Source organism: Podarcis filfolensis (genome assembly GCF_964270895.1).
Source record: "Podarcis filfolensis genome assembly, chromosome: 13".
NCBI lineage: Eukaryota > Metazoa > Chordata > Lepidosauria > Squamata > Lacertidae > Podarcis > Podarcis filfolensis.
Genome location: NC_139615.1, coordinates 2,115,601 through 2,129,998, shown reverse-complemented (window position 1 = coordinate 2,129,998; position 14,398 = coordinate 2,115,601). Strand labels below are relative to the sequence as shown.

Below are 14,398 nucleotides of genomic sequence, written 5' to 3'. Positions count from 1 at the left end.
TCTCCAATGAAAAATAGGGGTGCCCTAAGGAAAAGTGGGGTGTTTCAGGGTCAAATCAGAAATCGGGGTGGCTTCTCTAAATCAGGGGCGTCCCTGGAAAACAGGGAAATTTGGAGGGTCTGTGTTTTCTTCTCCTGGCCTCCTGACCTGGGAGGTCTTCGCTTCCCTGCCTGTCACCTGAGCTCCTTCACCTCTAATCCTAATACAGGCCCAGAGCAGAAGACGCCAAGGAAAAAGAGAGGGAGAGAGAAAGGAAATAAAGGAATAAATGCTTGCACAAAACTCCATGCATGCACACCCCCTTTCTCTCCCCCTTTCTCCCCCCCCCCAGCTCACAATGCCTTTGGTAACTGACCTGCAGGAAAGATTCTGCAAACCGAAAATGGAGACCCTATTTGTACCTTTCTAATAATAAATGGAAATCTTTCGATAAAAGCAATTAAAAAGAAAAGAAAAGAAAGTAATAATAAGGAAGAGAGGAATAGATTCTGGGGTGGGGGGCGGAGAGAGAAAGGAAAAGGAAAAAGAGATAAAAAGGATTTCTAGTTTCCCCGTACCAAAAATTTATTCTGAATATTCGCTCTAGGATGGCACCCAGCAAGGTAAAGGTAAAGGGACCCCTGACCATTAGGTCCAGTCGTGGCCGACTCTGGGGTTGTGGTGCTCATTTCGCTTTATTGGCCGAGGGAGCCGGCGTACAGCTTCCGAGTCATGTGGCCGGCATGATTAAGCCGCTTCTGGCGAACCAGAGCAGCACACGGAAACGCTGTTTCCCTTCCCGCCGGAGCGGTACCTATTTATCTACTTGCACTGGTGTGCTTTCGAACTGCTAGGTTGGCAGGAGCAGGGACTGAGCAACAGGAGCTCACGGGATTCGAACCGGGGACAAATAGAAGAAGGCAAAGTGTTAAAGGAGGGAGGGGGAGGCAGAAGGGGTTGTATATTTTGGGGTGCCCCCGGGCATTGTACCTTAGGGCAGTCTTCGCCAGCATAGCCAGCCCGGACTGAGAACGAGCCGATGTCGAAAACCAGAGCTCCAACCTCATCTACGGAGGAATCAAAAGTATATAGGTTAAATTCAGGAATTTGGGGAGGAATTTGTGACATGCCACCCCCCCCAAGGAGACTTGTAAAGTTCTCAGCTTGCTATCTTTTCTGTGCCCAATGGGGATAATAAACACTGAATAGGATAAATAAGGAACTGATTTACCAATAAGAAGGTGAAATATTGAAGGTAAAAAAGTGATCAAAGAAATGCTAAGAATTTAGTAAGATGTATGGATGTCAGAAAGAGGGAGGGAAGGAGGTCGATGCTCTGTTAGAGCAATGTATTAGGATATGGAATTATGTAACAAAATGTGAATATTTTAAAAATGGAAAACTTAATAAAAATTATCATGGGGGGGGGGGAAATAGGATAAATGGAACAATTTATGCACTGTACAAATCTCTGCCAGCAACTACAGTGGTACCTTGGCTCTCAAACTTAATCCGTTCCGGAAGTCTGTTCCGAAACCAAAGCGCGTTCCAAAACCAAGACACGCTTTCCCATAGAAAGGAATGCAAAACGAATTAATCTGTTCCAGACTTTTAAAAACAACCCCTAAAACAGCCATTTAACATTAATTTTACTATCTAACGAGACCATTGATCTATAAAATGGAAGCAATAGTCAATGCACTGTACTATAAAATAAATAAGACAGTATTGTCGTTGATAAAAATGAAAATTTATTTTTTTTCTTCCTTACACCGATGATAGTCACTGTTTGGATGGGGGGCTTTTATCCGTTTCCGCAGTCACACATCAATCAATCAATCAATCAATCAGTAGCTGAACTGGGTTCCACACAGTCGCAAAAACAAATTAACCAAAAAAGCCTCAAAAACAAACATGCAAAATAAATAGCAAAAACAAAAGAGCCAAACTTAAGTCCGTTTGACTTCCGAAATGTTCGAAAACCAAGGCGCAGCTTCTGATTGGTGCAGGCGCTCCAGAAACAATAGCCGACAGCAGCATTGGACGTTCGGCTTCCGAAAAACGTTTGAAAACCGGAACACTCACTTCCGGGTTTTCAGAGTTTGAGAACCAAAGCGTTTGAAAACCAAGGTACCACTGTACTCGGGAACGTTCACTAAAAGCTGTGCATGGATGGTGTTTAACACTGAGGTGCCTATCATATATGAAGCCTGATGATGTCTTGTTCTGTTGGGAAAGGATGCAAAATTATAGGTACATACGAACATATGTGGTGGGAATGCCCGCAAATAGAACAATTTCGGAAGCCTGTTTTTTAAAGAGATATCTCTGCTTACAGCTCAGACAATCCCAATAACCCTAACATTAGCCTTATTTAATATATATACTTCAGCTATGGACCGATTAAGAAGGAATTAGTAACACATTGATTAACAGCTGCTAGAAAAGGAATAGCAATTGGTGAATATTGATCACTGGTATAATATTGTCTAGCAAATAGCCATACTGGAAATGTTGTCACAATAATTTAGGGTGGCAAGGCGAGAGAGCAAAACGTGTTACATTTTACATTTTATGGTGTGAGTTTATTAAATATGCAAATGAAACAGCACACTGATGAAAAAGACCTACAATATCTATCGCAATATGGTGTGGTTAAGCATGCAATACTCTTTATCTCGCTCCTATTATTCTGCGTTTTCCAAACTGATTTACTGAAGAACTCATTTAATTGGTTTACTGGAACCATCTCATTATTACGTGATATAAAGTAATATATATACTATATATATTTACTATTTACTAAGTAATATATTTACTATTTTGCCCCCCTAGTGACACATATTAACAGTCATGTCACGTTTTATGATTTATGTGTTTACAATTTTGTAACCAGAAAAAAAATTATTATTATTATTATTATGTGTCCTTAAAAAATAATAATTCAAGATTTAAAATCGAGCAAGCTGAGATTCCTGCATTGCAGGGGATTGGGCTAAATGACCTCAGGAGCCCTTAAAACTCTACAATTCTATCATTCTAAGCAAAGTTGGATGAGAATACATACATTTTCTTTGAGTAGTTTTTAAATATATATATATATTGTATATAAAACAGGCAGAATTATTATAGCAACTGATGAAAATTTGAAGATGAAAAACAAAACTAAAATAGCAACTCCCAATAATGACCCTCGGCTTTATCAGATTATCGAGTCTAACTCCAAATTTGCCTGGTTTGTGATGAGAATGCTGATTGATAACCCAAGACAGATCAGAAAACAATTTACCAAAGACTTTCCAGACCTATATCGAGCTGGACCAGAAGATAAAATAGAAATGGGAAGATATATAAGACAAAATAAATTGCCAAGAATTCCAAATGAAAAGTTGAATACTTTAAATGCACCAGTTAATAGATCAGAAATCTCAAATGCCATTAAACAAGCAAAAACAGGGAAAGCACCAGACCCAGATGGATTAACTGCAAAATATTATAAAAAAAATTAATTCAACCATTACAAAATGTAATGAATGAAATATTAAAGGTATGGGAAATGGCAAAGACTTAGAAAGAGGCTTTTATTACTCTAATTCCAAAACAAGAAATGGAAGTTGAAAATTATAGACCTGTTTCACTATTAAACAGTGATTATAAATTGTATGCAAACATATTAGCTAATAGAATGAAATATATATTATTAGAAATAATACATCAAGATCAAACAGGATTTTTTGCCAGGAAGACATATGAAAGATCATATAAGGAATGTAGTCGATATTGTTGAATATCTGGAAGTAAGGAATGAAAAACAGGCAGCAATGATGTTTGTAGATGCGGAGAAAGCATTTGATAACGTTTCGTGGACCTTTATGTTAAAGGTCCTGGAAGAAATGAACGTCCCTTGTCACCTTCATTGTTTATTTTAGTCTTAGAGGTACTGGTGAGAGACATAAAAGCAGATGATATTAGAGGAATAACCGTAGGAAATAAGTCATATAAATTAAAGGCATTTGCGGATGATTTAGCGATCACAGTAGAAGACCTGATCAATTCATTAGTAAAAGTATTAGAAAAAATACAAAAATTTGGACAGGCAACAGGCTTTAAACTAAATAAAAATAAAACAAACATCCCAAAAAAATATTCCAGAACAAAATAAAAAAAAGAGTTACAGCAGGTGACAGAAATAATTATACATAAAAAAGTGAAACATTTGGGAATATGGTTAACAGCCAAAAAATATTAACATATTTAAAGATAATTATGAAAAAAATGTGGAAATAAATAAAAAGAAATTTGGGGAAGAATGAATTTATCTCTGTTAGGAAGGATAGTGGTAATTAAGATGAATGTATTGCCAAAAATGATATTCCTAACTGAATCAATGCTAACCCTAACCCTGCCCCAAAAATCTTGCAATTTATATAATCTGACTCAAGGGAGGCAGTGAAGGAAGGGGAGATAAAAGCCTGAAAGCAAGTAGGGTTTTTCCAGGCACCAACCTGCAGAGGACTATCTATAGCAGGCATAGGCAAACTCGGCCCTCCAGATGTTTTGAGACTACAATTCCCATCATCCCTGACCACCGGTCCTGTTAGCTAGGGATGATGGGAGTTGTAGTCCCAAAACATCTGGAGGGCTGAGTTTGCCTACATGCCTGATCTATAGCAGCCTTGACAGGCTGACACCCACCCACCCAGCTGTTTGGGACTACAATTCCCATCACTGGCTGGGGATGATGGGAGCTGTAGTCCAAAAGAACTGGAGAGCACCAGCACATCAAGGGGTGCCTTGTGATTCCAACCATCTTCACTCAGCATAGCAGAAGCAGGAAAACGACCTTTTGGCGCCCCATTAAACCAACACCCGAGGAATCAGGCGGCTCAAAGAAGCGAGCCAAGTCACATTCAGCAGGGACAATAAAAACTACAAGGATCTGACTCAAGTCCAGGTTGGCACCTCAGTTGGACTATGCATAAGGACCCTCGAGGCTGCTGGACCAGGCCGGCGGACCCCCCTGGTCCAGCACCCTCTTCTCCCCGTGGCCAACCGGATGCCTCATTGGGCAACCCAGCGAGCAAGTATTTGCGCGCAAGAGCGCATCTCTCCGCTCCTTGCGGCCGGTAGCCGCCGCTAGGCTTCTCCTCCGTGAATTTGCCCCCTCCTCCGGCTTGGTGGTCCCCACTGCTTCCTGTGGGGGTGAGTTCCGCAGTTTCCCTGCCCTCCTGGCTGGCTGGGAGGGAGCCCCCAGCTCGGAGCAAGGAGCAGGGTGGGCGCGCGGGCGCAACACCCTCTCCAGCCGCCCTAGCCAAGTGCAGGAATGCAGCTGTTGCTGTGGTGCAGGCGGACCGAGATGCTGGCGGCAAAGGGTCTCCTCGGGGTGCCCCGCGACCAAATGCATGCAGGGCCCAGATCTGGGGGGGCTGGGGGCTGCCGGGACCCCCCTCCCCAAGCCAAACAGCTGCAACGCCGATGGCAACCCAGCCTTTACCTCCTCCGTAGACCCCTCCGCTCATCGCGGCTCCCAGGCAGCGCCAGCGCCCCTTTGCAATGCTCCGGATTGGGTGGGTGGGTGGGTGGGTGGGTGAGAGCCCCCGGGCTCTGGCTGGGGGGGGGTCTCGCCACGGACGGGGCAGGGCTGGTTGGGAGAATTCAGCACCCAGGCCAGTGGACAGCGACCCGGGGAGGGGAGGGGGCTGCGGAGGGAGGGAGGGAGGGAGAGAGAGATCAAGGTGGAAGGGGGTGGGGGGGGAGTAAGGGATGCGCCATAGCCAATCAGAGCTCCGCACCCCCCCCCCCCCGACCAGCGGAATCCCTGATTGGCTGCCATTGGAGACAATGAGAAGAGAGAACAGCTGCATTCTTAAAGGAGCCAAGGCGGTGGGGGCAGCTGAAATCCAGGGAGACTGGGGTGGGGTGCTGCCACCCCTTTACAGTGTTGGGAGGGGGGCAAAAGGCAGAGTGAGACCCTTGAGGCACATAGGAAGAAGAAGAAGAAGAAGAAGAAGAGTCCTGTTGGATCAGGCGGCTGGCGCCTTGAGGCAAGCATCATTTGCACATCGGCCAGCCAGTTTCTCCCAGTGGGAAGTCGTGCCCCCCAGCAGGATTCGAACTGGTGCTCAGAAGCATTAGTGTCTCTGACAGTGCAGAGCCATCCTGGCTAGCAGATGCTTATTGCGCTCTCCTTCTCCATGGAGTTGTCCCAGTTTTGTTTTGTTTTTAACTAACATATTCGTTTTTGTTTTACTACAGGTGAAACTCGGAATATCGTGGAAAAGTTCATTTCTTTCAGTAATTTAGCTTAAAAGAGGGGAGCTGGACCAGAAAGAAGGCTGATCGCCGAAGAATGGATGCTTTTGAATTCTGGTGCTGGAGGAGACTCTGGAGAGTCCCATGGACTGCCAGAAGATCAAACCTCTCCATTCTAAAGGAAATCAGCCCTGAGTGCTCACTGGAAGGACAGATCCTGAAGCTGAGGCTCCAAGACTTTGGCCACCTCATGAGAAGAGAAGACTCCCTGGAAAAGACCCTGATGTTGGGAAAGATGGAGGGCCCAAGGAGAAGGGGACGACAGAGGACGAGATGGTGGGACAGTGTTCTCGAAGCTACCAGCATGAGTTTGACCAAAGTGCGGGAGGCAGTGGAAGACAGGAGTGCCTGGCGTGCTCTGGTCCAGGGGGTCACGAAGAGGCGGACACGACTAAACGACTAAACAACAACAATATATGAGATAGACTCGTGACATGCAAAGCGAGATATGTCAAGCCTTTGTTTGTTATAATTGTGATGATTAGAATATTAAATGAAAATCAGCAAAATAAGGACTGCAAATAGAGCAAATCTCTTTTCTGATGAGAGCAGCTTTTGCATCTCATTTGGAAACCAAGAGTCTGGAGGAAGAACAGGGAGGCACACAATGCCAGATTCTTGAAGTCCAATGTGAAGTTTCCACAGTCTGTGTTGATTTGGGGAGCCATGCCATCAGCTGGTGTTGGTCCACTGTGCTTCATGAAGTCCAGGGTCAACGCAGCTGTCTACCAGGAGATTTTGGAGCACTTCATGCTTCCTTCCACAGACGAGCTTTATGGGGATGCTGATTTCATTTTCCAGCCAGACTTGGCACCTGCCCACACTGCCCAAAGTACCAAAACCTGGTTCAGTGCCCATGGGATTACTGTGCTTGATTGGCCAGCAAACTCGCCTGACCTGAACCCCATAGAGAATCTATGGGGCATTGCCAGGAGAAAGATGAGAGACATGAAACCGAGCAATGCAGAAGAGCTGAAGACTGCTATTGAAGCATCCTGGTCTTCCATAACACCTCAGCAGTGCCACGGGCTGAGAGCATCCATGCCACGCCACACTGAGGCAGTAATTGATGCAAAAGGGGCCCAAACCAAGTACTGAGTATATATGCATGCTTCTACTTCTCAGAGGTCCAATATTGCTCTATTTGCAGCCCTTGTTTTGCTGATTTCATTTAATATTCAATTTCCTGAGATTGTTAATTTGGGGTTTTCATCAACTGTACGCCATGATCAGCACAATTATAACAAATAAAGGCTTGACATATCTCGCTTTGCATGTCATGAGTCTATCTCATATATTAGTTTCACCTTTTAAGTTGAATTACTGAAATAAATGAACTTTTCCATGATATTTTAATTTTCCGAGTTTCACCTGCAAGTCTAAAACTGGCTACTTGTCCAAATTCCTCAAATCTGTCCAGTGCTTTAGGTCCACTGGAAAAGGGGTTCTTCTACCGTTATTACTAAATCGTCAGCAAAGGCTTTCGATTTATATTCTTTGGATCCAACTCTAATTCCTTCTACATTTTCATTCACCCTTATATTTCTCGACTTCCCGGACTGTTATAAATAATAGTGGTGACAATGGACACCCCTGTCTTGTTCCTTTTGTAATTTCAGAGTTATCTGTGAATACATTATTCACTATTAATCTAGCTTTCTGTTCCGAATATATAGCTCCTATACCCTTGAGAAAAGATTGTCCCATTGACTCCAAATTCTTTTTCATAAAATTCCATGACATATTATCAAAGGCCTTCTCTGCCCAATCTCTTCCAAAGCCATTCCTGTTGTGGGCCGCTGCTGCCTGCTGTGGCAGGGAGTTCCACTGTTTAACTATTCGCTGCATGGAGAAGAGCTTCTTTTTATCTTTCCTGAATCTTTCAGCATTCAGCTTCAGTGGATATCCACGAGATGCAGTCTTAGAAGGGAATAATAAAACCTTTTCTCTGCACATTTTGTTTATTTTATTTTATTTTATATGATCTTCAGTTATACACATTTCAATAGTTTTCCAGTCATTTTTACATTTCAAATCTCGACTTCCTTCCTCCTCTTTCTGCGGTTCCTTAAATTTTTGGAAAATGGGATAGATATAAGATAGATGTTCAAAAATACAGTAAAGGTTCACTATCTATGCTGGCATTTGATTGATGTTGGAGAGAAATTGAATTGAGAAATAAGATTAAGGGTACAATTTGATATACGAATGTATTAGATAAAATGCAAAGAAATATACAATAATAAGAGTACATTCACTTGTTAAAAAAAGGATTATACAACGTGATTGACAGGAAGTCTGTGGTGTTGGTACATATCTGATCTGGGAATAGTGTTGTGTTTTTCTTTTTTCTATTTCTTTTTAGGTATATAAATTTTGTATATAAACTTTGTATACATGTTATGCTATAATAAGATATGCAATGTAATGTGATAACGTATACAGATGTAACATAAGATGGTTAATAAACTGTTAAAAAAATTTAAAAATGTTTTTATCATTTCCTGCATATTCTAAACTAACTTAAATTAATCTTTTATTCATCTGCTTTAAGTATTTACTGTTATGAAACTCTTATGAAATACATTTTACAATAATGCTGTCAATGTCCTTATCTGTTTACAATTTATGTGTGCATATTCAATAAACCATTTCCATTCTTTTATAAAAAGTTTATTATTTTGATTTCTTATTTTTCCGGTAAGTTTCGCCATATCAGCATGGTCCATAAGTTTTTGTATCCATTCTTCTTCCATCGGGACTTCTTCTTCTTTCTATTTTTGGGCAAATAACATTCTTGACGTTATAGCTGCATACATGAATAGATTTCTATACTGTTTAGGTAGTTCTGTCCCTATAATTCCCAAGATAAAGCCTTCTGGGTGCTTTTTTTTACACATGTTATTTTAAACATCATTTTCAATTCATTATATATCATTTCCCAGTAAGCTTTAACTTTACTGCAAGACCACCACATATGATAGAAAGTACTCTTTGCATTTCCAACACTTACTCGATTTTGATTTATACACTTGCCAGTTTATTCGGTACTAGATACCATCTATATAACATTTTCATATAGTTTTCTCTTAAACCATTTGTTGTTGTTTAGTCATTAAGTCATTAAGCTCTGGTTTTCCCAGTAGTGATGTATGGAAGTGAGAGCTGGACCATAAAGAAGGCTGATTGCCAAAGAATGGATGCTTTTGAATTCTGGTGCTGGAGGAGACTCTTGAGAGTCCCATGGACTGCAAGGAGATCAAACCTCTCCATTCCGAAGGAAATCAGCCCTGAGTGCTCACTGGAAGGACAGATCCTGAAGCTGAGGCTCCAAGACTTTGGCCACCTCATGAGAAGAGAAGACTCCCTGGAAAGGACTCTGATGTTGGGAAAGATGGAGGGCACAAGGAGAAGGGGACGACAGAGGACGAGATGGTGGGACAGTGTTCTCGAAGATGCCAGTATGAGTTTGACCAAACTGCGGAGGCAGTGGAAGACAGGAGTGCCTGGCGTGCTCTGGTCCAGGGGGTCACGAAGAGGCGGACACCACTAAACGACTCAACAACAACAACAATATATTTAAAATAACTTCCTGTTGGTAGCCTTCATGTTTCTAGCAATGTGTTCCTCCGATTCTTTTCCTGCATCCCTTACTGTCTGCTCGCGTTTATTTCTGCCAGAAGTTGTGTTCCTTTCGGATCTCTTCGTTTCTGCAAGACATCCTCTTTTTCCTCTCTTTTTTCGGTATATCTTTATATATGTATGCCACTACAGCAGCGAGACTGTTGATTGCACAAAACTGGAAGACTGGAGAAATACCAACTAAAGAACAATGGCAGGAGAAGTTGATGAACTATGCAGAACTGGCAAAAACGGCGGACAGACTAAGAGAAAAAGACAACAGTGACTTTGAAAAAGAATGGGAACCATTTATATTATACTTGCAGAAACAAAGGAAGTCTATAGACTTGATGGCAGGATTTAAATAAATGTCCACATTATTGGTATCAGAAAATGTGTAGAAGACAGAGAAACAATATGGGGTGTTCATTGTTATTTTAATGTTTTTAGGTTTGATGTTATTGTATAAATACGTTATTAGTAGGTTTTTTTTTCTTTTAGGAGGTAGCAAAGAAGGTGAAAGGAGAAATAAATCAGAAACGGAAGTTGGGGGAAGCCCAGGAGGGGAGCGAGGGAGGAATGCATAGTAAATGTTATGAATATGAGATGAGATATCATTTGCAGATGATACAACGGTGGTTGGTTTAATCACGGCTGGAGAGGGGGAAGCGGCCTATAGGAAGGAAGTTGAGCAGCTGGGGGAGTGGTCTAGGAAAAACAACTTACTCCTTAACTTAAAGAAAACAAAACAGATTATTGTGGACTTTAGGAAATGTAAATTGAATATCCAGCCACTTATTATTGAGGGGAAGTGTGTGGAACAGGTCTCGGTGTTTCGATTTCTGGGAATGGAGTTGAGAGACGACCTAACCTGGGGAGAAAACAGCAAAGACCTGATGAAGAGAGCACAGCAGAAGTTATATTTTCTGAGAATCCTCCGGAAAAGCAATCTCTTAAAGTACCTATTGATGGCATTTTACCATTGCACTGTTGAGAGTGTATTAACTTATGGCCTGTGTGTGTGGTTTGGGAGCTGCACAGTCAGGAAAAAAACCAATGCTGTCCAGAGTTGCAAAGACTGCGGAGAGAATAATTGGGTGCACTCTTCCCACCTTGGATCAAATTTATGCTGTCAGGTGCCAAAAAAAGCTGCAGAGATAGCGCAGGATAGTGCGCACCCCGGAAATGATCTCTTTCAGCTTCTGCCTTCTGGAAGAAGGGCCAGGGTTATAAAGACTAGGACTAGCCGCCTGAGAAACAGTTTCTACGCAAATGCAATTCTGGTTCTAAACGCAGCATAAGGGGTCTCTATAGTATAGTGTATTTTAAAATGGGGTTTCAGAGTTTTTAGGGGGTTTTGAATGTTTTATGTAGTTTTTCAATTTCATTGTTCTGCATGGGACAATGACAATAAAGATATCGTATATCGTATATGTAATGAATGAAAAAGGGAAATGAATATTTTTATTTTTAAAGTCATCCGCTTTTTCGAAAGAAGCCTTCTGGCCTCTGAAAGCTTCTTTGACTCTGCTCATTAATCACACTTTCCCAGACCTGCAGCCCAAACTCCAATTGAGTTTCTAATACTGTACAGTGTCCTTAAAGAAGTCCCAAGCATTTTGGAGTGATCTGACCTGTCTGACTTTCAACTTCCTTTTTACCAACCTCCTCATTCGGGGGGAAGTTTCTTCTTTTGAAACCCAGTGCGACGTGCTGGATTTTCTTAGAAATCGGACATTTGCACGGATGTGCAATCTAACAGCATGATGTTCACTGCTCCCAGTGGAGTCGACAACATTGACATGTTGCACCCGGGCGAAAGGTCACCACTCAAAATGGAGTCCACGGTTGCTGCCCCTCAGGTCAGTTCCACAAACAGCTCTTCTAGGGCACAGACGTTTAGGGCATCACCATCAAACCTTTATTGGCATCACATACAAACATTCAGAATAAATAGGCCAGTAAGATCTCGTCGCCATTTCAACAGTACAGTCATTTGCCAAAGGGAAGAAGAAGAGGCGAGCAATATATTTCATCTCTGTGGGTCTCCAGCAAGGGCAGGATCCTGTAGCGTACTTCGGCGACAAAAAAACCAAATAGAGGAACTTAGCTACTGTCTTGGTGAGGTCCTGGTCTCTCCCCTATAATAAGAAGCGTATAACCTCAGTCTCTGGTTTCCATGTTGGAATACATAGATGGTCTAAAAATTGTTGGCGGAGATCATCATACATTTTACATTTAAGGGCCATGTGAGCTGGAGTATCCACCAGGTGGGCATCGCATGGGCAGATCCTATCTCCTTCTGCCATACCTGCAAACCTATCCCAAAGGAGGTTAGAAGGATTAGAATTGAACCTAGCCAGTGGAAAAGCCCTTCTTTCTTGCGGGTTAAATTGTAAATTGTTGTTGTTTAGTTGCGTCCGCCTCTTTGTGACCCCCTGGACCAGAGCACGCCAGGCACTCCTGTCTTCCACTGCCTCCCGCAGTTTGGTCAAACTCATGCTGGTAGCTTCGAGAACACTGTCCAACCATCTCGTCCTCTGTCGTCCCCTTCTCCTTGGGCCCTCCATCTTTCCCAACATCAGGGTCTTTTCCAGGGAGTCTTCTCTTCTCATGAGGTGGCCAAAGTCTTGGAGCCTCAGCTTCAGGATCTGTCCTTCCAGTGAGCACTCAGGGCTGATTTCCTGAAGAAAGGAGAGGTTTGATCTTCTTGCAGTCCATGGGACTCTCAAGAGTCTCCTCCAGCACCAGAATTCAAAAGCATCCATTCTTCGGCCATCAGCCTTCTTGATGGTCCAGCTCTCACTTCCATACATCACTACTGGGGAAACCACAGCTTTAACTATACGGACCTTTGTTGGCAAGGTGATGTCTCTGCTTTTTAGGATGCTGTCTAGGTTTGCCATTGCTTTCCTCCCAAAAAGCAGGCGTCTTTTAATTTCGCAGCTGCTGTCACCATCTGCAGTGATCATGGAGCCCAAGAAAGTAAAATCTCTCACTGCCTCCATTTCTTCCCCTTCTATTTGCCAGGAGGTGATGGGCCCTGTGGCCATGATCTTAGTCTTTTTGATGTTGAGCTTCAAACCATATTTTACCCTCTCCTCTTTCACCCTCATTAAAAGCTTCTTTAATTCCTCCTCACTTTCTGCCATCAAGGTTGTGTCATCTGCATATCTGAGGTTGTTGCTATTTCTTCCGGAAATCTTAATTCCACCTTGGGATTCATAATTCAGGTTAAATTCCTGCGCCCAAGAGAGTCGAAAATAAAGAGGGGAACATGTTTTTCCCGCAGCTGAGATTAGTTCCTGGCGATCTATGTCCCCCTTTGTCATGGCCGAAATGCATAGTCTGTGGGGTGGTAGTTGAAATCACCCATGCAACATCTCTTTCAGATATCTTCTTGAATTGGGAGTTGGGAGCAGGGGGTGGGTCTAGCGTGGGGAGAGGTAGTGGGGCTGTAGACCTGGGCGCATGATTTCGAGGGGGCGCGAGCACACAGGGGTCCCTGCCCTGCCTGCTGCTGGGGATCTCTGGGCCCCAGAGCCTGGCCTGACCTTGCCGCTGGGCCCCACATCTGTCAACTTACAGATTTGAAAATAAGGGACCAGCAGCCTTGAAAATAAGGGACCAGCAGCCAAAATAAGGGATTTTCAGAGCACAGGTATGTTCAACTTCTGAGCCTCTCCGAGCCAAAGGCAGAAAGCCCAGCCAGCAGCCAAACGAAGCCTCAAGCGGTGGTTCCCACAGCGCAGCAACCCGGCAAAGGGGATGCAGCAAGGAAAACCACCTTCACCTCTCTGCTGGGAAGCGCTGAGCAAAGGCGAGTCCCCAGGCAAGGCGGCCGATTTGATCGGCACAAGGCATGCAAGCTCCACCCCCCAGTCATTCTTAGACTCCTTATTGGGTGAGCAACGCAGCCAAGCAACACAGTTGGAGGCTCCCTCCTCCCTGGCCGGCAGGGAGGAGGGAGAGGAGCTGCTTCCTTTGAAACCCGGGAAATTTAAGGGACATCATCAATAAGGGATAGCAGCAGGACACGGCGCTGGGATAAGGGACTTTCCCGCCAAATAAGGGACGGTTGACAGCTATGTTGGGCCCCTGGGCCAATTGCCACCTGGGCAGCGTGGTGGGGGGGTGTGCCCAAGGGCTGTGTTGGCTGGCCGGGCTCCCACTGCATGGCTGCTGTTCACTGCCCCGGGCACCAGCAAATGACGCTATACCACTGCGCTCCCCTGTCGAACAGCTCCCAGTGGGGCAGCAATAAAACTGCTAGCCCATTTGCAAATCTAAGCAGAGTCTGGTGTGGTTTCAAATTGGATGGGGGGGCCATGTGTTGAGAATCTTGTATTGTGGGGGGAGGACGACTTAATGGCCCCTTCCAACTCTATGATTTGAGTGCTGTTATTGGGAATCAAAAGCGGTAGCTAAGCCTGCTTTCATTGCACCCCAGTTTTTGAAACACTCTCTCTCCCATAATAAAAAGCAG

At 43.7% G+C, this 14,398-nt stretch overlaps 2 protein-coding genes across 2 annotated transcripts in view; both read right to left on the bottom strand.

The window, feature by feature from the left end:
- ACTL6B (actin like 6B) overlaps window positions 1-5,699 on the bottom strand; it is a 28,794-nt gene extending 23,095 nt beyond the window's left edge. Inside the window, exons 1-2 of the mRNA XM_083581070.1 lie at window positions 5,474-5,699; window positions 970-1,046 (exon numbers count right to left, since the gene is read on the bottom strand). Of these exons, the coding sequence (XP_083437196.1) occupies window positions 970-1,046; window positions 5,474-5,498 (102 nt within the window). The 5' untranslated portion in view covers window positions 5,499-5,699. The remainder of the gene's footprint in view (window positions 1-969; window positions 1,047-5,473) is intronic.
- The window catches only part of TFR2 (transferrin receptor 2), a 241,654-nt gene that overhangs the window by 56,617 nt on the left and 170,639 nt on the right, over window positions 1-14,398 (bottom strand). The gene's annotated exons all lie outside the window — the stretch shown is intronic.